Source organism: Acomys russatus, chromosome 24, assembly GCF_903995435.1.
Source record: "Acomys russatus chromosome 24, mAcoRus1.1, whole genome shotgun sequence".
Classification (NCBI taxonomy): domain Eukaryota; kingdom Metazoa; phylum Chordata; class Mammalia; order Rodentia; family Muridae; genus Acomys; species Acomys russatus.
The window spans coordinates 16,387,104-16,409,459 of NC_067160.1; the positions used below are offsets into that span (position 1 = coordinate 16,387,104).

A 22,356-nucleotide genomic window follows, 5' to 3' on the forward strand; every position below is an offset into this window, starting at 1 on the left:
ACAGCGCCATGCTGAGCTTTCGAAGAATGTGTGGGCCTGCGGAGCTGTTTTGATCAAGCTCCTCACATGACCCTGGTCCTTGTTGAGGTGTGAAACACTGTTTCCCATCAATGATTCTTTTTTTTTTTTTTTTTTTTAATTCTAGACAGGGTTTCTCTGTATAGCCTTGGCTGTCCTGCACTCACTCTATAGACCAGGCTGGCCTCGAATTTGCAGGGAGCCAACTGCCATCAATGATTCTTACTGCTGGAATTGCATTGGAACCACACAGGAACATTTGCAACAGGATTATTCTCACCCTCAAGAGACTCTAGAACTGAACTTAGGGTTGAAACTGGCATCAATAAAGAAGAGATTCCTAGATAATTTAATATGTAGCCAGAGCTATGGTCAGTTCCTATTGGTCAGCTAAAGAAGGACACTTCACATCTATTCACTATTACTATTTTCATTTTAGAAAGTCCAGAAACAGCCAGACCAAAATACGGCCAATGAAGACACCCTATTAATGTGGCCATTACAGCATATTAAGCTAAGATACCTAAGTTGAAAACTGTTAAGATGCCAGGCATGATGTCGCACACCTTTAATCCCAGCACTTGGGAGGCAGAGGTAGGCGGATCTCTACCAGTTTAAGGCCAGCACTCTACACAGAGTGAGTTCTAAGACAGCTAGTTCTACACAGTGAGAACCTCTCTCAAAAAACAAACAAACAAAAAAGGAAAACTATTGCAATGATAAGACACCCAACATGACAGAAATAAAAATTAGAAAAAAGAAAGAAAGAGAAGTTCAATTACTTTCCTCTGTTGGGGGAAAATTGTGCTCTTGTTTTAGATTGCTAGCTTCCTCTTTTCAAAATAAACATCTCTGTATAACAAATGTGATTCTTTGTGCTATTTTTCGTGGATAAAACCATCTCTTGTTATTATTGTTGCTATTATACAAATGCCAAAGTGATGAAGAAAGAAATTATAACGGAACATTATTATATTATTTTTTTGATACAAAAAGCATTAAATCCAATGAAAATGAATTTTTTAAAGAAAAAGAAGAATGAAAGCAGAAATGAAGAACTATAGCTAGAAGCCCTTTAGAATTCCATTAACTGATTTCCTTCCTGCCTTGCCACCTGCGTGCTAGTTGGGGTACCAGACACATCTCTCCCTCTTCAAGATTGTTGGGCTCAAACTCACTTGTCATGCTGGGATAAATTCCATAAAAGCAAAATTGACATGAAAAGAAAAAAGAGAGAGAGAGAGAGCTTGTTCCCTGGCACAAATATGCCTTTTTCTTCCATTCTGAAGGAAAACTGCCTTAACTGGGCTGAGGGTGTAGTTCAGTGGTTGGACAACCTGCCTGGCAAGCATGAAGTCTCACGGTTGAGCTTCGGCCCTACACAAGAGTGGCGTGGAGGCTGGTGCCTGCAATCCTCGCACTCCAGAAGGAGAAACAGAAGGTCAGGAGTTCAAAGTTTTTTGTTTGTTTGTTTGTTCATTTTGTTTTGTTCTGTTTTTTTTAGCTACATACTTGAATTCTTTTTTAAAAGACTTATTTATTTATTAAGTATACAGTGTTTTGCCTGCATGTACACCTGCACACCAGAAGAGGACACCAGATCTCATTATAGATGGTGGTGAGTCACTATGTGCTTGTGGGAATTGAACTCAGGACCTTTGGAAAAACAGGCAGTGTTCTTAACCTCTGAGCCATCTCTCCAGCCCAATAGTTGAATTCTTAATTAGCCTGGAGTACATGAGATGCGCTCTCTCTCTCTCTCTCTCTCTCTCTCTCTCTCTCTCTCTCTCTCTCTCTCTCTCTCTCTCACATACACACACACAGCTGATGCTGACGGCCACCACCACCACCAACAACAACAACAACAACAAGAAGATAGAAAAGAAACAAGGAACAGAGAAATGGGTGGATGAATGGAGGGAGGGAGGAAAAGAGCAAAGGGGAAGAGAGGGAAACATCACCACAAATGAACTTCCCGAGAGCTAGTTAAACAGCTTGTGTGGAGGGCTGGGGTTGCAGGCTATCATTTGTACCTCTTTGGAAACCTTAATTTTAGAAAGGAATAGTAACAGTTTAATAGCAATCCCCAAAGGCAAACAACTCCAAAGGAAAGCACTGAGGCTGTCAAGGACCACGACCTTAACCCAAAGCAGCAGCTGCGCTTCCCCGGGAGTGAAGCCGTTGCCCGGCTGCTGTGCCCTGCTTTCCGACGGAAATTCACAGCATTTTTCGCTGTGTAACAGAAGGGAACACTCATTCCATGTTTCTTATTCATTTACACTTCAGTCATCAAAATATTGATTCTGAGAGTTATTTGAAGTATGAAAAAACCAAACAGAAAACTTAGAAAATATTTCTAATAAAGTTTAGATGAAGTCTGCCCTTTCCATCCCCAGCTTTGCCTACAGAACAGGGAGAGGGATCAGCATCTAAGGAGATGAGGAAATCAAGACAGATCAATCCCTCGAGTTCAAAGCGGGACCCGGGTTGTTAAGTATTTAAGGGCATCCTGCTGCAAGCTGGAATCACCTGGAAGCTCTCTAGCAAAGGGATCTTCAAACAAGGAGACAGGAGAAACGGAAACAGGAAGCAGAAAACAAGAGAGAAACAAGGTCACCCATCTCAGGTGAGCGCGTCAGGTTCAAAAAGCAGACCAGTGGCATAATGGGAAATAAAATTACGAAGGTGAGCCAACAGCCATGTTCACCAAGCACCGAACTTGGGATGGTGCAGAGCGGGGTGGCTGGGACGTCAGCAAGCAAGGGCCACCTGAGCTTTTCTAGCTTAAGGAAGTAAATCAGCCTGGAATCAGCCTGAGCTTTGTGAGCAGAGTTGCCAAGAAGTCTACGCTCAGTGTCCCCTAGATCATCCTGAAATAAAATGGGAAGGCATTTGACTGCCAAACTTTTAAAGGAGGGGCAATTTGTGGTGGCCAGTTTTAATTGTCAACTCGACACTGCCTGGAGTCTCAGAGGAAAGCTGTTCTGTAGGCGTGTCTGCTGAGAGTGTCTTAATAGCCATAAACGCATGAGAAGACCAGGCCTACGCATGCGCAGCACCGCTCCTCGGTTTTAAGTGCTGGTAAGAGAGGCAGACACTAACTGAGCACATACATGCCTACTTTCTGTCTCTGCCTTTGCAGGTGGATGTGGATGATGTGATGTGACCAGCTGTCTCAAGCTCCTGCCAATGCGACTTCCTTGAGGTGACGGACTGTAACTTGGCACTGTGGCCTAAAGTAAACCTTTTCTCTCTTAAGTTGCTTTTTGTATTTCAGTGACAGAAATGGAGCTAGGACACTGCTGCACACTCAGAGGGCTCCAGGGTCAGGAGACAGATGTGTGAGGGGTTACACAAAGAAGCTGCTGAGTGGTGACCAGAGGTTGCATTCCTTTAAAGTAAAAGAGCAATGGCACTAAAAGAGGGGCATGGACCAGTGTCACACACACACACACACACACACACACACACACACACGGTGGGGGGAAGGGGGAGGATCTCCCCTCATGAGTTCCAGTAAAAGCCACCTTGTGATGCCTTGGTTTTGAATTCCTAAGCTCCAGAACTGTGAGAGAATATATTTTTGCCACAATGTTTGTAACAATCCGTTCTAGCTGCCGTAGGAAACTAGGGCCCAGGCTAGGAGTGTAACTTATTCTCACTTGGCTTCTGAAAGGGGGGGGGGGGGGGGTCAGTGACAGGGGACAAGGATTGCAATCACCAGAAGAAAAATACCTGGCACATCCAAGCAGCTTGTCTTGGTAGGGACGGGCGGTGGGAGCTAGGAATTAGGAAGAAAAGATGAGACTATAAACAGGACACTGGAACAAACGTAACTGCGTGAATCACTATGTCCCCGATGCTGTTTGACCACCTTTATAAGAATGAACTCACGCAAGTTGCATGGTAATCGTGAATGACAGAAACCGGTAGTGGTCCCTTGTCACAGTTGATGGGTATGAGGTTAAAGGGTATTACATTACTTGTCTAGGAGCAGTGGGGTGACTCAGTGGGTAGAGGTGCCTGTCCCCACGTGGGACAGCTGGAGTTCAAACTTCAGGAATCACATGGCTCCCACAAGTTCCCCTCTGACCTCTGCCTGAGTTGTGGCATGACACGGCTGCACACATGTAAGGAAACACGTGGAATTTTAAAGCGACGTGTCCAACATCATGGAGCAGAGCCAGGATTGGAACGCAAGTCATTTGGCCCTGAGTCTGAATCCTTTAATTCCCTCCTTATTTAAACACTTGATAGTCATGATTAATCTCAGCCACCTTTCCCCCTTATAAGTTGAAGGAAAAATCCAGGCCTTGCCCATGTTCTTTCATGCTCCCAGGCAGTTAGCGGGTCACAGATCAGTGGCTGAGGGCAGAGTCTAGCTAGTGTGACCCACCCAGTGGATAATTGCCACCACTGTCTCAGTGGGAAGCAACGTAATTCTAGCAGGTCTCTGCTGGATGGTGGATGATCTAGGCTAGGTAAACTCTCCTGCTCTCCTAAGGGCTTGGGCAAAAGTCATTACTGTCCCTAGCAGAGAAGGTGCATACATAGGAGACACAGACCAGGCCATCCCCCTGAAGGTGCACTGGCAGATTGCACAAGGAGCCAGCAGGTGCTTTCTTCCTGCAGTGACAGCTTGTTGTCAGCAGCCACCTTGTGGGGACTCTCAAGAGCAACCGCCACCAAAAGCAACTCAGGAAAGCCTAACCGTTACCTTCAAGAAGATTTATCTCACAGACACCCCTCATCTCAGGTCTGCACGAACACTCCCACCCTTCAGCTTCAGCACACAAAATTAGTGTCGTCATTTCAGGCCTGGGAAAGCGCCCTCCGCCTTGGCTTTGCTTCTCCACAGCTTAATGCTGCCCGACCACTATCCTAGTTAAATGTGAGACTCAAAGGAAGCCCTACCTGGAACTGCTTTACCAACACTGGAGGCTTGGGGTTGGGGAGAAGCTTTCTCTTACGCTAGAAATTCGAACATGGACACCTGGAGAAGACCCCTTCCCTCTGCACACGGAGGGATGACCACTCCGTTCTCTTCATTCTCTCATTCTTGTGAACTGCAGTTGGATTTTTTAATTTTTTTTTTAATTTTTGTAATTTATTCCCTGTCTGATTCTAAAATGGTGGACAGGGGGCTGACGGCTTCCTGAAGTGCGGCCTTCTTGTAGATATGTACACTGGCTAGCTCAGTGCCCCTCTTAAGCCTCTTAAACAAGGGTGTCAGTTGATAGGAAAAAGAAAAAAAAGCAACCAATTTTTTTCTCCAGTGTTAACAATCAAACCAGAGCCTTGCTCATGCCAAGCACATACTTACCAGTGAGCCACGTCCCAGAGTTCCCACATGCTCCTTTCATGTTGTTTGTGTGACACCTACCAGAATGTTCTACACAGGTGGGATGTTGAAAAAAGGAAAGAGCAACAGACCAGGGGCTAGGAAATTCTGGTTACAGAATGTTTCCTTGCAAACGTTGGTGACAACGTGAGTAGCAGTCTTCATAGGATCCCACAGTGAGAATTAAGGAAAGTAAGACCAGGGAAGCAGTTTTATATAAACTGAATATATTACTATGCAAAAGTGTAGGCTGATAAAACCTAATACATTTCTGTCTGTGTTAATCAAATAACTCCCACCTCTTAGAATTTTTTTCCTGTTTTGTTTATTTTTTGTTTTTTGTTTTTGTTGTTGTTGTGGAGTGTGAAATCTAGGCTAGCACTGGACCTCTGAGATACACTCTCCATTTAGAATCTTTCTGGCTCACATAGTTCTGGTTTTCTACAAAGTAAAATTATTTACTTGTTATAACTTTAAAAATATAAAGGGTAGGATATTCATAGCAGCCTTATTCATGGTCACCAAGAACTGGAATTAACCTAAATGTCCTTCAGCTGGGAAGCAGGAAAAAAAAAAAAGTATGACCCAGTCATACACAGGGGTCCTGCTTGGAAAAAGAGGACCCCTTGAGGGACACAGTGGCTCAGATGAACTTCAAAGGCATTCTGCCAAGGGAAAGATGCTGCATTCTAAAGTCTGCTCGTGGTGCGACTCCATGTATAAAACATTCTGGAAGGAGCAAAACTACCGAGACAGGAAACTCATCAGCGAGCAAGAAGACCAACAAGAGGCCTAGGAAGGAGATTTCTGGAAATACACATTTTCCCAGCTGTGGAGGAGCTGAACTGCTTGTGTGTGCTAATTCAGTCTCATCGAACTTAATTTTACTGTATCAAACTGCAGGTAATAAAACTGTCAAGGGGTTGTTACAATTAAAGTGTTCTTTTTCCTCCAGCTTGACCTATTCCTGGAAAAGCAAGACCTAACCTACCTTTAGCTGGCCAGGAGGAAGGGGGCGGGGGCGGGGGAACGGGGATGGCTGCTGACAGGGGACTGTTTGCATCATTGACCATAGCTGGTTTTGACACTAAGCACTTGGCTCAAGGTCTGTGAGATTAGCTCTGGTCGCCTGTACATTTCAACCATCACAACTTTATTGACGAGAATGGCTACCAGCTGTCACCCTTGCCTCTGCCTCTGTTCTTGGCGAGATTTAGACTTCATGGCCACAGCAAATCAAACAAGGATCCGGCAATGGCTTGTCGAGCTGAGGTTTGAACTGCGGGCCAAATGGCTGTCACTCGGCTGTTATGTTGCCAGTCACCTGTCACTGTGGGTTAAACGTGATAGGCGCACAGAGGTCTTCCAATGCTTCAGACATCTGAAAGGCAACTTGCTTTCCACACCAGCCTCAACCAATTTGGGTGATATTTTAACTCTCAGCCTCTAGAATTTCTGTCTTTTCAGAAAACTAGAAATAATTATTCACTAGCTTCCAGAACACGTTGTGAAAGGGGCCTTAAGCCAGTAAGGTGGGAAAATGGAGTTCGGAGCCTCAGTAAATCTCAGTATCATGAGGCTCGAAGCAAAGATGAAAACAAAAGGGCTTGAAGGTGGTCACGGGATTGCTGTATGCTCATTTTTCTCCATTGGGTAACCCAGAGGTAAGTTAAAACTCAGAAATGCTCTCCTCCTTAAAGACGTTATTGTAACCATATTTGTGATTGGGAAGAACTGTTTTTCTCTGAGAACAGGGAAGGCTTTTGAAGTTCTAGCATTACTATGTTCATCTTAGAAGAGTCTCTCACAGGTTTTCCTCCCCTTCGGGAAGCCAGCGAGCAGGAGCAGGGCTCAGGCAGGGAGCACTCACTGCCTCCTATCTGATGGAGACAGGACAACTTTGTACTTAGCCTTACCTTTGCAGCAGTCCTGAGAATCGGACCTTGTTAAGACCCGTTTCCTAGCTGATGAAAACAAGACCCTGAGGCTAAATGATTTTCTGCACACATGACAAGAGTGTTTATAACCCTAGAGCTGGGGAGAAAGGAGGCTAAGGGATGGCTGAGATTGGCGGATCCCTGAAACGCAATGCCAAGCCAGTGTGGCTGAAATAGCAAGTTCAAGGTTTAGTGAAAGAATTTTCCTCAAAAAAATAAGAAGGGGAGCTGGGTGGTGGCACAGGCCTTTAATCCCAGCACTTGGGAGGTAGAGGCAGGCGAATCTCCAGAGATCGAGGCCAGCCTGGCCATCTACTACTACTAGTACTACCACCAACAACAACAGAAGCAGGTGGAAGAGGAGCAATAGAGGAAAAATGCCTGACATCAACAGCTGGCTCACACCCATACACAGACCCACAGAGGAGAGTGCATCAACACATAGACGTGTACACTATACATACAAATAACTTTCTCCAAACTCTATGACCAATGATGGGATAGTGTAATGCCCAAAAAAATAGCCTGTAAGCCCCACCTGCTCAGGGACCAGCTAACTTCCTGGAATGCTGGGAATTGTAGTTCTTGGAAAATAACAAAGCCTCATGGGAAAGTATGGTGGCCTATAGGTTTGTCCTTATAAGCCCCTGCAACACATAGTTCAGGGCCATTCCAGCTGAAAAATCCCAGGGGAACGGTACTGACTAAAGTCCATCTCTTGGTCAATATTTAATATTTAATAAAGCTTGCTTTAAATTTGGCTCAAAATGGTGGAATTGATTTTTCTTTGGTGAATCTCAGGATTAACAATAGCCATTGTTGGGGGCTGGAGAGATGGTTCAGAGGTTAAGGGCCCTGACTGCTCCTCCAGAGGTCCTGAGTTCAATTCCCAGCAACCACATGGTAGCTCACAACCATCTGTAATATGAGCTGATGCCCTCTTCTGGCCTGCAGGTGTACCTGCAGGCAGAGCACTGTATACATGGTAATAAATAAATAAATAAAATTTAAAAAAAGAAAAAGAAAAAAAACCAAAAAAATAGCCATTGCTTCTACTTTGAATTCCACATACATAGGATAGGATTTTCACTCTTTCCAAAGTTTTGACTAGTGTGTATATCCATGAGCAATGCCCAAGATGGAAATCAAAGGTGGGGCAAGGTCTACTGGGTGAATGCAGCCACAAACCCATGCTTCAAGTCACGAAACATGTCAGAGAGAAGCCCACTTATCCAAACGCTGTGCTCGAAGCACACATGTATTCACAGGGACACACAATCTGACTTTGTATCCACAGGGATCTTTTGGTCAAAATCCAAGACATAAACCAACTCTGCTTATTCTTGCTATCTCACAGTTAGCTTCTCTCAAGGCTCTTTACCGCTGTGTGGACACAGCCTAACAAATTAATGGAAGTTTAAGAATATGGTAACACATTTTATGATTCTCCATGGGAAAAAAAAATAGGTAAAGTCAGCATAAGGACAACTCCAGTGTCTCGTGGTCATAAGAATTGGCTCAGACAGTGTCCAGGTGGCAAAAATGGACCTCCTCTACAGTCAAGCCTTCAGTGACCTCTATGAGCCCCATAGGGAAGAAAAAAGGCTCCACCCGAACAGGCAATAGCGACAGGTGGCCTTTGACATGTTGACCTTGAGTCTTGGAGGTATCCGTGGGGAACAAAAGTCACGTCGGCAGCACATTTTCACCTCTTGTCAGCGACATCACCCTCTAGCCCACAGTGACTTTCCAGCTCTCTTCCTGGGCATGAGGCAAACAACAGGCGCACTGCACCATGGTCCGTTTCACACTAACGTGGAAAATACATCTATTTCCCAGCAAAAGACAGTTTCCTGTATGCTGAACCAAGCTATGACAAGATACTAGCACGTGTACTCAAGAGCGGCTGGGCAGAACGCCTTTCTTGGAGATACCTTGAATCCACAGGCGGGGTCTTCTCCCCATCTATGCTCATGCCCTTGCTTTTGGGGATCCGGGGTACCTCCTGGCTCCCAGGTGGGGCACTTCCCCAAAGTGCTATCCAAGTATCTCCCTCTCCACATATAAAGCTGTCAGAAGTCAACCCCAGGTAGCATGAGAGCAGATACAGCAGCCCACCCCCAGCCCCCACACCCCCACACCCCCACACCCCCGTTTTGGGAGACAAAGCCTGAGAAAAGGGGAGATGGCACAGTCTGCAGTTTAAGGCTCATCTTGAGCACAGGTGCACTGAGTAATTTTCCCTCCAGATGTTTCTCTGTACTGTGAGCATACAGGTGAGCACACTAGTGAGGGGAGGGAGGCAGCTGCTTCCTGCCCTCTGGCCAAGAGCTTGTCTGTTCACACACCTGTGTGCTCTCCCTCTCTCTCTCTCTCTCTCTCTCTCTCTCTCTCTCTCTCTCTCTCTCTCTCTCTCCTCTAGCTCTTGCTTTGAGGAATTGAGTTTTTGTGTGAAACAGCCAGGGGGGTTTCTAAGAAACAGAGTAGAAGGCAAGACAAAGTGAAATAGGAGCAGAGAAAGAAACAGGGACACAGAAGGGAGGGACAGAGGCCTTGCTTGCTGGCAGTGTCCCTTGATGGGACATCCCATCATTGTCCTCCCTCTGCTGTTTGGTGTGTAAGCAATAATCTACCCACATACAGCTTTACATAAACAAAAAAGTAATATGTGCTCAATCTTTATACCTACAGGAATTTCACTGCATATTCTTGGTTATAATAATGACTTTTCAACTTTAATTGTACACATTCATTGTACACGTTCATTGCACACAGCAACGGGTTACATAAGGGCACATGTACATATCGTACAAAAATGACCTTTTTGTCTTAGATTTTATAGAACTCCCTTCTAATGAGTGTTGACATAATATGGCGTTTCAGAGTGGTTCAAAAGGCATCCCTTGAGGGGAGTGTGTTCTGGACCCCTGTGTTAGAGCTGGAGAATTTGAAGGCCCAGTGAGTCCTATTGTTTATCATCATAGCTGTAGCAAAGAAAGAGTGCTCACAGGCAGGAGATAATAAATGGATGAATAATAGAAACACCCTAATTTAAAGTAAGGTTTCCTGCACTTAACAATGCAGGAACTCTAATGGAAAGAAATTGCTCCCATTATCCAGTGTGCTACACACTGGGGAAGCTAAAGGAAACGGCTTTTTTCGTGGGCGTGGAGGGAGGTGGTGCTGCCACTTGGATGTATGTATCCTAAGCCCTTTCCATTTCTGTTTGAGATTTTACTTATTTTTATTTTATGTGCATCAGTGCTTGCCTAAGAGTGTATCTGTATACCACATGCACACAGTGCTCAAGGAGGCGAGAAGAAGGTTGTCAGACGCTCTGGAACTGAAATTATAGACGACTGTCAGTTGTCATGTAGGTGCTGGGAATTGACCCTGGGTCCTCTGGAAAAGCAGCAAATGTTCTTAACTATTGAGCCATCTCTCCAACTGCACACACTCTTTACATTTTTTTCATCATTTATTCATTCACTATTTATTTATTTATTTATTTATTTATTTATTTATTTATTTATGCAGAGTTTCTCTGTGTAGCCCTTGGCTGTCCTGGAACTCCTCTGTAGAAGAGGCTGTCCTCGAACTCACAGAGACCCACCTGCCTCTGTCTCCTGAGTGGTGGGATTAAAGGCGTGCGCCACCGCTGCCTGGCTTAAATTTTTATTTTGAAGCAGGGTTTCACTCTGCAGCCCAGGTTCCTGATAGATGTGCATCACCACCAAACTATTTAAGGTTTAAAAGGAAGCGGTTTAGTTGAGCGCACACCTTTAACCCTTGCATTCTGGAGGCAGAGGCAGGCGGATCTCTGCGAGTTTGAGGCCAGCCCTGTCTACAGAGCAAGTTCCAGGACAGCAAGGGCTACATAAAGAGACCCAGTCTTAAAACGAAACAAAACAAAACCAAGGGCAGCTTAAGGGTTTGAGCAATTTTAAACACTTAAAATGTGGTGCTGTTACAGGGTAGGTCAAGCAGTGTGAACACAGTATTTGCTTTTCCTTGTGGAGGGCACTGGGAAGCAGTGCTTTCTGCAGGCCTCACATGCCGCTGGCTTAGAATGTGCGTTCACAGGCTCAAGGCGCCTCTTAGTGAAAAACACTCTCCTTAGAGAGCATCAGAGAAGTGGCCATAGTCCTTGGCACTGCTGCCACCATCCGATGTCAGATGTCATCTGTGTTGTTGGCAGGGCGGAGGAGGGGGTGTGTGCAATCCAATATGGCGGATGGTGGCAAAGAATAATTTCCACAGCACTGAACAATTCAGTGAAAACGGACTGTGGACTACCACCAGGCTGAGTCCCACCCACTCGTGTGTGTGTGTGTGTGTGCGCGCGTGTGCGTGTGCGTGCGTGTGCGTGTGTGTCTGGAAGCAGAGTGTGGGGCTGGATAAGCCAACTCTTCCTGGAAAACATTTCTATTCCTAAGGACTCCCCCTGTCACCTATAAGAGAGCATTTCACCCCTGGACAGGGAGGCCCAGCACTTTGTGTTCTAGAAACAGATACTGAATTAGCAGAATGATTAAAAATAAATAAATCAAAGAATCAAAGAGTGAGACTGGCACTGTAGATGTTTGAAAAATTCTCTGTGGGTTATTACTTTTGATACTAGCCATTGAGGAATATATGCTTTCACCCCTGCACTGCCCACCCCACCCCCCAGAATGAGTAGCTAGGTTTTCTTTCTGAAACTCAACACCTATTCAAAAAGTAATAGATTTGTAGTGGGAAATATATAACTTAATTTTTTACTGTATCTATCTGAGTATTAGTATGTGCATCTTTTTCTCCTTTTTTTTTTTTTTTTTTTACATAGAGCCCTCCACTCCACCCCTAGAATTAATCAATAATAAAAGCAACAAGCCAAGCCAAGGTGACTGACATTCAGAGCTGTTTTCCAGTCCCCAAAGGAAACTGGCACAGAATGCTTGGCTCCTGAGTCCCCCTCCTCAGCCCCTACAGCTCACAGAGGCTCTCACTGAGTGTGCAGAGGCCGCACAGGAAATGCATCCTCTTGCACCTAGGGTGCTTTCCCCGTCTGTTTTTTCTCCAACGTTTGATTGCTGGCTGGTGCACCCTTTGGGCCAGGAGAGATCTCCAGACCACCAGCTCATGTATTTGAAAGGCATCTGTTTATTTTGAAAATGCAAATTTGCCTACCTCAAAGACCCGACTGGGCGGGATAAGGGCTTCCAGTCTGGAGTCCTGTCCCTCTGCATCACACCAAGGACACTAGCCACTTAACACAACCCCTGGAATCCCTAGAGGAGGCCACAATTAAACGCAGCAGGCTCATCTCTCAAGAATTAGCTGGGCAGATATTCAGGAGGGGGTGGGGGGGGGGCTGGTTTAAAGTACCTCAGTGGTTCTTTCTGGAAGAACACGGAGTCTTTGAAAGGGTGGCTCCTTGTTGAGGGCTGCCTTGGAGGGCAGGATCGTGAGGCCAAGGGCTCCTATCAGTGGCCGCCCTGGTCCTCCAGGAGAAGAAAGCAGGCAAGGTTAACGGGGACTTTGATCTCTGTCAAGGCATACCAGCTAGAATTAATTTACATTTCAGATGAAAAAGGTTGACAGCATGAAAAGGCAGCTTGTTGCTGGTATTCGAATGTGCTGTAATAGATCGGGAATTCTGAGAGGAAGTTCTAAGGAAGGGATAAGCTGAGCTGGGCTGCTTTTATAAGGAAGGAGATGAAAGGAAAACAAATTTCACTCTGTGCTGCTTTGCAGCAACATGTAGGCCAAATGCTTCCTAAGTTTCAGCAACGTCATTAAATAAAAGAAGTCTGTGGTAAGAGCTAGAAACATAAACACACTCTGCAGAATTGAAATTTCAAAGAGGTTATCCTCAGAAGAGGCTGTGTTGAGCTGGTCATCTCTGCCTCTCTTTGTGGGCTTTTGAGGTATGTGGACAGTTGTAACTGAGCCATGTTCTATGGCAGGACGAGGAGGAGACAGCTGTGCCTTGGGCAAACCACAGCCCTAGCTCAAGCCCTCACCCTCAGGGCTCATCAGCTCCTGTCCATATTGTTCACTGAAGGTAGAGAGACTCTGCCTGCTTCCTGCCACACACGTTGTGACCTTCATAGCCCCCTGAGCCCCCTGCAGAACTGACTAATACACATTTTGGTGTTACCTGCTGAGTAAGAGAACTGGCCAGGAGGCTAAGAAAGGTGAATGCTTGTAAAGAAAAGGGAGGTGCTTCCAGAAAACATGCACAATTAGCCTTCCATGGGACCCCAGCCACGTGTGCTTCAAGGATGAAACACACCCACTCATCACTGTCACAGCAGAGGTCGTGGGGCTAGCCCTTTCCTGCTTTGAAGCAGTATTCACCTGGCCCACAAACATGATTTTCAGACATTTCATAATTTTTATATGATGGACTATGTGGATTGACATTATACAAGCTTAAAGTCTGTGTTTTAAAACATATGTTGGACATATTGCAGAATCTGAAATCAGCCTGGTATCTGATTGAGAAGAGACTCCGTGTGTGTGTGTGTGTGTGTGTGTGTGTGTGTGTGAGAGAGAGAGAGAGAGAGAGAGAGAGAGAGAGAGAGAGAGGGAGAGGTATGTGTGTGGTATGTGTATTGTGTTGTGTGTGGTGTGTATGTGAGTGGTGTGTGTATGTGTATGTTGTGTGTACATTGTGTGTGTGGTATATGTATGTGTTGTGTGCATTGTGTGTGTTGTGTATGTGTGTGTTGCATGCATATATAGGTATATGTTGTGTTGTGTTTGTGTTCTGTGTGTATATGTATGTGTTGTGTGTGTGTTGAGGGTCTTTGGAGTAAGTAGTGAATATAAGATGCACTTGGAGCTTATGTCTCTTAAGCTGGAACCAGAATTTGTTCACTTTTCATAAGGCTTTGAAGTGGCAGAGGTTAGACATCACTAAGAAGATGGTGCTAAGAGAGACACATTTGCATTTAAACGGCACCCCTACTTCCAAAATATCTGAGTTCTTAGTGAAGATGCCTGGCCTCCAACATGGCCAAAGAATTCTGAGAGGGACCCCCCCGGAGCTTGGCTCTGGCCGGGGCCTGCGGGAGAAGATCACAGCTGTGTGCTCTCTCCCTGTCACAGCACTGTCTACCACTCTCATTCTGTCTCCAATTCCTGGCACTCCTGGAATTCTAGGCGCCACCAAGATCCTGATCCTTCCAGAACCTCAATTAGGGACTTGCAACTTCAAACAGAAAGGGAGCTTAGCTTGACAGCTACATGGGATACGCCATTGACAGAAGTAACCCCAGACAGAACCAGGAAGTGGACTCAAGAACCACCCAAAGGGCTCAGGGCTCTCAGGCTGCCAAGGGCCAGCTGAGCCCCAAGATCCACTGTGTGCTCTCACCAGCCCCTGGGGTCCAGAAGAGTACACTAGCCACACACAGACTGGATTTCAGCTCCTGCGGTCACCCCTCCTCTGTGAGGCTGAGAGTCAGACAGGCCTTACAGATCATCACACACCTTTAAGGTCACTTAATCTTACTTCACTGATGAGGGGCTTATGACTCCTGGAAGGAAAAGAGACTTGTCCAATAAGCAAGCAACATGTCAAATGTGCTGAGTCCAAACCGCCTGTGTTTCAAAGGCGAGCTCCACTGCTAGCAAGCTGTGTGATGATGGATAAGTCACTTCCCTTCTCTGTGCCTCGCTTTCCTCTTCTACCGTAGTAGACATATAAGAACTCTTCTGGAGAGCAGTCTTAGCAAGCATGGCCCCTGGTAAATGTGCACAGTGCCCCCATGATCCCTGTGGGGAAGAGAGAAGTGATCCCCACCCTCATATACAGACACACCAGAACTCTTGACTCTGCCCAGTGCTCCTCGGCCGTTAGCCTTTCAGCTTCTCTGAACTCATTTGAACGGCATCACAGAACATGTCAAGTGGACATTGCAAAAATGATGTTTTAATTACCTGCTTGAATATGCTCTGCAGACTCACTCCTTCTGTGGCGTATTTGCTTAAATTTCCTCCGAGCATCATATCCTCTCCAGGCTAAAAATATAAAACCATATGCTGGGAATGACATTAATTTAAAAACGTGCCAGAGAATTGATATAAACCGTTTCACCTTCAGTCTGTGTCTCTCATCCCCCACCCCAACCCTGCCTTCTCCCTCAGCAAAACCAGCAGATGCACTACAATGGAAGAAGGGTCTTTCTGAATTCTTGGTCAGGTTTTTTAAGATGTTTCTGAGAAACCGTTTTTAGTTACTAATTTTCCAGAACATTTTGAGTTCTGTTTAGTAAGAGCAGGAGCCCCTGATCCCAGGTGAGATGGTTTCCTGTTACTCCAAGTACAGAGAAAACCCTGCCTTGATGGGGCCATGGCGAGAGGCACTGAGCTAGTCCAGTCCTTTTAGTCACTTTATGTTGTGGAGAAAGGTATAATTGGGAGTGAAGATAAAGGGGGGGAGGGAGGCACACAGCTAGTGTTTGTTGAGGAAGGGGCAACATCGTCTATGAGAAGGGAAGGCAAGGAAGAAGCCAAGAGTAGAGAGAACAGAGTGTGGAGGCTGACATCCTTGAGGCGGTGCATGAAGCCTCCATCCAAAGATGAGCAGCAGTCGTCTGTGTCCCCACATTGACCTGAGCATCTTCAAGTCTCTGAAGAGGCTCATGAGGTCCAAAGCATGCTGAAGCATGCTGTGGTTTTCTTGTTCTGAAAGTACCAAGAAATTTATCTTCGCCATTCAAAGTCTGGTGCTTTGTAACCTCACACCTGGGGCATGAGAATCGGGTACCGTTCAGAGCACCCACGACATAGGCACGCAGACAGAGGCATCAGCAGGCTTGGGCAGAGCCTCAAGGCTTGTTTCCTCTGTTTGTAAGTCTCAGCTGTGCTACGGGTTGTTAGTCGCTGCGATGGTACAATCTAGATAGCACCCTGCAGGGTGAATTATCCCTGTCAGTTCAGGACACAGGCACATGTGGAGTGATGGAGTTTTACATCACTGCGCAGCTCACACTGCCTCTGTCTCACCACTCACCCCAGGGTGTTGGAATGGCTTGTGTTTGTCTCTCTTGGAGCTTAGAGACCATAGAGAGCTTCCCTTGACTACATTCTCAGAAACTAGTATGAGGCTGGACTTGGGTAGGTACTTGAAAACCGTTCCATGAACTAAGGAAAGACAAGGGGAGAAAGGGGAAGAGGAAGCCCTAGGTGAGTGACCCTGGCACTCAGGGCAATGCCAAGGCGTGGTACCAGCCAGGACCAGGCCACTTACCTGCCTGGATGACTCTGGCACCCTTCTCCCTCTTCTCTCTGGCTCTCTTGTATCTCCTTGCTCCAAGCCAGCCCTTGGTATACGCCTGCAGCAGGACCACTCGGCCCATGACTTCGCGCAGAAGCAAATTTAATTGCTCAACATGGTAGTATTTGAGAAAAACCTGAAAGCAAGCATTGTCCTCAGCATTACATTTGGGCTGCCCAACACTCCACTCTAGCCTGTTCTTAAAACAAATATCAAAGCCATCATCTAAATAAAGTTCACAAAGGTTTAACTCATGCATATATTACTGGTTTCTGTGGGAGGGGACTGGCAAATATGATTCCCCTTCTAAAGTGCGGTTGCAGGGTGTGGACAATCCAGGTGCTGTCTGGGACTGCCTCCCACCCACCAGGAGTTCTGTTTTCTCAGCCCAGCTCTGCCCTCATCGCTCCTCATATTCTCTGAGGGAGATACTGAACCTCCTGAGGTTCAGCATGAAGCCAGCTGAGAGTCTGGAGGCCAGGAGCCCTGGGTGACCCTCAGTGATCAGAGTTCCACAGAGGAAGTCCACACCCAGGCTGGAACTGGCCTTGAAGAGGTAACCATAAAAATCTGGGCTCTTACAGGGACATGATGTCTAAATAAAAAGCTATATACAATGAAACTGAAATCAGACCATGCAGTAAACAGCACAAGCCTAACACAAAACTGAGCAAAACTCTAAAGGGAACTCATCCCTGCTGCGGCTATGATTGATGTGTTAGTATGTTTGCTAGATCATGAGGTACGGAAAAGGAAACCTGTTAAAGTGCATTCAAAGGCCTCTTTCTAGAAATGCCGAAAGGTTCTCGAGTTACAGAACAGTGCACAAGCTCTCTGCCTCTGGCTTCTAGGTCCCACACTTCTGAGTTAAGACCACCAAAGGCCATCTTTAGGTTGGAGTCTGGCCTGCCATGCTGTGCCAGGTACAAAGCCATCTTTGCTGGCTATCAGTGACAGGAAAGCATCACAGGTGACAGTCTGAACAGTAAAGAAAGAGGAAAATACCTTTGTTTTCCCCAGGACCCAGTGATCTAATCTGGATTTTTCCAAGATAGCAACACAGCTCTCTTTGTTGGCGGGAGGTGTTTGATGCGCTCGGAATGCCAAGTAATAGTACCTAGAAGACAGAGGACGAGAACAAAGCATCTTCAGTTGCTATTTCACTTAAGGAGAAGAATTGTCAAATTCTTCCAGACCACCAATAATAACCTAATAAGTAGCAAAAGATACACAATTTATACCTCATTTCTTTGCTTTTCCCTATGCTCATATTTTTCTTTCGATGTTATTTTTTTTAACCCATATTCAGTATCTGCTTTGTGTCTTGTATGCAAAATCAAAATATCTGCTCCCTTTAGAAATCTGGGGTTCAGATAGCTGCTCTAGTGAATGCTATGATTGTAAATGTTAGGGTTACTGTCAGAATAAATTAAAGCCCATTGCATGGATTTTGACAGGGCTTCGAAAAGCCACCTCTGAGGCATGGTATCGCTAGCAGGTGACCCTTATATGTGGCTGTGGTCCCTGTAACAAAAGACAGAGTATCAAGAGAAAGGCACACACATTTTCTTCGTGTCAGTTTTCTATGGCACGGGAGCCTTCTTTCACAAGGAAATGACGGTCCTAAGACACAGGTGCACTTGAATATTTTCATGCCAGGTTTAATTGATGAGGTGGTAGAGGCAGATGATTGAGCAGAAGGGTGCAGCCTCGTGACAGCAACATGGAAGGACCTGGAAGGCCTGCGTGCTCAGGTTTTCTTATGCGTCCCTGGGTCCTTAGAGAGGAGGATGCCCCTCTTCTCTGGAGTCACACTAAAGTCTACAGATTATTTGGGGAAGGTCTTATTTGCCTGCATCGCCATCTGCCTCCATGGGGAAACGGCAAGTCAAGGTCTGCTACTTGCTCGGGTGCCAAGATGCCAGGTTTGGGGGTTAGCCTGTCTCACTTCTCCTCTCCTCTGTCCTGCGGATCTGGCCCAGGACCTAGGACATGCTGAGCACACGCGTTGCCACTAAGGTACATCCCTAGCTTTTCCTTCCCTTTTTATATTCTCGTTTTTACAAGCTTACCTGACTGTATTCTCCTTCAGAAAATGGTACCTTAGTTTGGCGTTTTGTTTTGCTTTTTCAGGACAACTCTCAAGGTTCCTTTTTCCTGCTCTTTGCTGCCATCTATAATTAAATTCAGCCTTTTCAAAACGTTAAAATAAACCAAATTTCCTTGTTAGAGGAATTTTCTTTTCCATACCCCAAAACAATCCTAATCTGCTACTTAGAAATTCCTTTAAAATATAGACCTGTTTTTAACTTGTAAGAGATCATCAAAATATGAAACATATTCCTTTTTCTTGTCAAATAGACCCTTTCCTTTTCATTTACGGAAAAAAAATAACATACGCGATCTGTACTTGTCAACTTATTACTATGCTATGAGACTATTTTTCAGGTAAGATATGAGGCCATATTGGATGGAAACATTTGCAAGTGGGGAGGAAGGTCCGAGTTCTCGGAGCCCCATCATGCTAGCTAAGCCCAGGAACCCACTCAGCTGGAGGCGGGGCTGCCGGGAGCTGAGCCTGGGCTTCCCCTAGTTCAAGCAGCTGGGCCATCCGCTCCGTCTTTGTCTTCAGCAGCAGCTTCTTCAGGGCCACCATTTTAGTCATGGCTTCTCTTGCTTGGCTTTGACTACAGCAGAAAGACTGTGTCCTGGTGTCCACAGGGATGGTGGGACTCGGTGGCAGATTTACACGGGGACGTGTACGGAGAGCTTAAACTGTGAGAGACCACAGTTCACCACGGTTTTCTAGATTCTTCAGCCCGGCACTATACCACATGGGGTACTCAGCAGCCCAGAAACCCAGGCTTACTCAGGACATCGCGTGATGCTACTGATAATAGGATATTTATTAAAAAACAAAAAACAAAAAAAACAAAAAAACAAAAAACAAAACAAAACCCTAATGAGTAAAGAGCAACGGGCAAAGCAGAATACGATCCAAGATAGAATCCATTCTTCATCCAAGGGTTTCTATTTCTTTTTTAGGAAACTGTGAACGGTTCTTAGAAAATTTTCGAAATAGGCAGAATTTGTCTTACTCTGACATAAATATCAGGATTTGGCCCAAATCTTTTCACTTACTGTGATGATAACGTTCATAGTTGGCTTACTTCAAAAAAAGATACGGCAATGGCACAGACAGAGGGTAAAAAGTTCAAGAGGACAATTGACCTCTAGCCTGAGCCACAGCAGCACACGGCATTCTTTCTTTGTAGAAATTCGTAATTGTGTCCTCGCTCAAGCAGGTTTCATGATGAGACGCATGCTGAGCTCCCATGGGCTTCAGTGTAAGGATGGCAGAGATGGAACCGGCCAAGAGTCCTGCCAGAAGCAGAGAGTCTCCTTGACCAGATCAATCCCACAATTCCATCTTCTTCCCAAGGCAACTTGATGATGTGAATAAGCAAGGGGGTGGGGGGTCTCAATAGCAAAATAGTAGGAATAGAATTCTGTTGTGAGGGTCTGGATACTTGAGGGTGTTGCCAAAACCACTTAGTTCTCCCCGATGCCGCTGCCCCTGATAAGTCAGCTCTTCTTCACAGTCTTGAGTCTGGGTGCTAAGAGTTGGACCATCTCTGCCTGACTGCAGACATTCCTGGACTCTCACCGATGGGAAGAAGAACCAGGTGACTGGTGTTGCTGCCTCCTCCTCTTCTTCCATCTCTTCTCCATCTTCTTCCTACCCTCTCCTTCTCCTCCTCCTCCTCCTTACCCTGCTCCTATGGTAGATATGGAGCTTAAGACTATTAGTATCTGGTCTAAGTTATTTCATCTGTCTTAGAAAGCGCTCTTGTGGCTGGAGAGATGCATGCTACTCTTACATGTTGTTGAATGGTCATTAGACTCAGAAGACTTCTCTACCCCAGCTTGTTCCCAAATAATTGAGGCAGAGACATTTTGGATTTGTAAAAGCTTTAAAGCATAATAACTGGATAGATATCAACCCTCTGAGCTATTTTGCTATTTCCCAGCTACACAGCCCAAGTTACACGCCATAATTGTTTCTGCTTGGGCTGGCTCTTCCATCAGGCCAGCCCTCGTGGCCATGGGCTCATGGTCCATACTGCCCCGTGGTGGCTTCCTTCTCTCCTGCTTCCTCTCTTCCTCTCTTGTGGTCCCCATCTCACCCCAAGCCTGGGAACCTAAGCTCTGCCTACTTCTCTTCTGCCCAACTATAGGCTGCCAGGTACTTTATTTAACCAGTCAGAGAATATTGACGGCAACCAAAGTTTACACAACATCACTTGGTGTAAGTGAGAATGCGCTAGCCTGGGTGGCAAACAGATCTTGGGAGGCCGGGATTTAGCACCAGACCAACCCTCAACACTTACAGAAGACTCGAGTTCAAGTTACCAGCACCCATGTCAGGGAGCTCATAATTGCATGTAATTCTACCTCTGGATACCCTTTCTTCTCTTCTGGCACCCACAGGCACACCTGTGCCACATGTGCATACATATATGTGCCCATGTGCACACATATATCACACATGCACATCCATACATGTGCACACACACATATATGTGCATACATGTACATGCCACATGAACATACATATATGTGCACATGGGCACCTGTATGCATGCATCAACCACAAGAACGTCTCCATTCTTCCAAAAGGGAACAGGATTGGAAAGATCTAAAGACCAAATACAGTGTTAGAAAAGACGACTGAGGGGCTACCAAGGAGGAACGAAGAGAAAGGCGTCCTGGCTTACGTAGAACCTGCATGTACTGAGAGACAACTGAACTACAAAGGCGAAGAAACATCAGGAGTTTGGGAGTCTCCTGAGTGTTCCTGATCAGCTACCAGTGAGTGCATTTTATTTCTTATAAAGAAGTGATTGAGTTCATCTCTGTACAATATGGACAGAACTGAATTTACCAATCAGACTTCAGGCATTACCATGTGTGGGTAGAGCCAGGGCAGCTAGAAACTGCAGGACAGAATTCTGCAGAGGGCGAAAGAGAGCCGTGGAACATGGTGGAAAGTTTCCTCAAGATTTCAGCAGAATTTGGATTGGCACATACATAGGAGGAAACTACCCAGGGCCTAGGAAAGGATTGTTATGGTGACAGGCCATGCTGCCTTCACAAAGGGCTGGCAACAGCACTTGTTTCTACCAACCAGATGGCTGACTATCTAATTCTCAGGACAAAGACTAGAACGCTGAGAGGGTCCTGCTTTGTCAGTGAAAAAAATACTAATAAAAAACAATGGTACCAAAAAACTAAAGAGCAAGATTCAAGAGACAAAATTGTTCCCAAGTTATTTAACTGTGTCCAAGAATCAAACACAAGAAATAGAAAATGTCAATATTCAGCATCAAGATTATTAGGCATGTAGGAAAATATGACCTGTGTTAGAAGGGGGAAAAGCCAACCAATGGGAAAGAATCAAGAAGGGACACAGGTATTAAAATTAAGAGAAAAGGATGTGAGCTGGGGAGCTGCTCAGCAGCTAACTGCGCCTGTTGCTCTTGCAGAGGACCAGCGTTGGATTTCCAACATGCACATGGTGGCTCACAACCTTTTATAACCCCAGTTCCAGGGCATCTGATGGCCTCTTCTGACCTCTGCACCAGGCATGCCCATGATGTACAGGCAAGCCTCATACTCTTAACATAGTAAAATATGTAAGTCTAAAAGAAGTTTTAAAACAAAGAAGGATACCAAATGTTATTTTAATACTATTTCAAATGTTCAAAAACTTATAAAGAGACATAAAAGAT

The 22,356-nt window shown here is 45.6% G+C and overlaps 1 protein-coding gene across 1 annotated transcript in view; it reads right to left on the bottom strand.

The window, feature by feature from the left end:
* Window positions 1–22,356, bottom strand: part of Myo3b (myosin IIIB) — a 334,536-nt gene that overhangs the window by 101,501 nt on the left and 210,679 nt on the right. The window contains exons 25-27 of the mRNA XM_051166432.1: window positions 17,570–17,681; window positions 16,538–16,700; window positions 15,226–15,306 (exon numbers count right to left, since the gene is read on the bottom strand). Coding sequence (XP_051022389.1) covers window positions 15,226–15,306; window positions 16,538–16,700; window positions 17,570–17,681 — 356 coding nt within the window. The remainder of the gene's footprint in view (window positions 1–15,225; window positions 15,307–16,537; window positions 16,701–17,569; window positions 17,682–22,356) is intronic.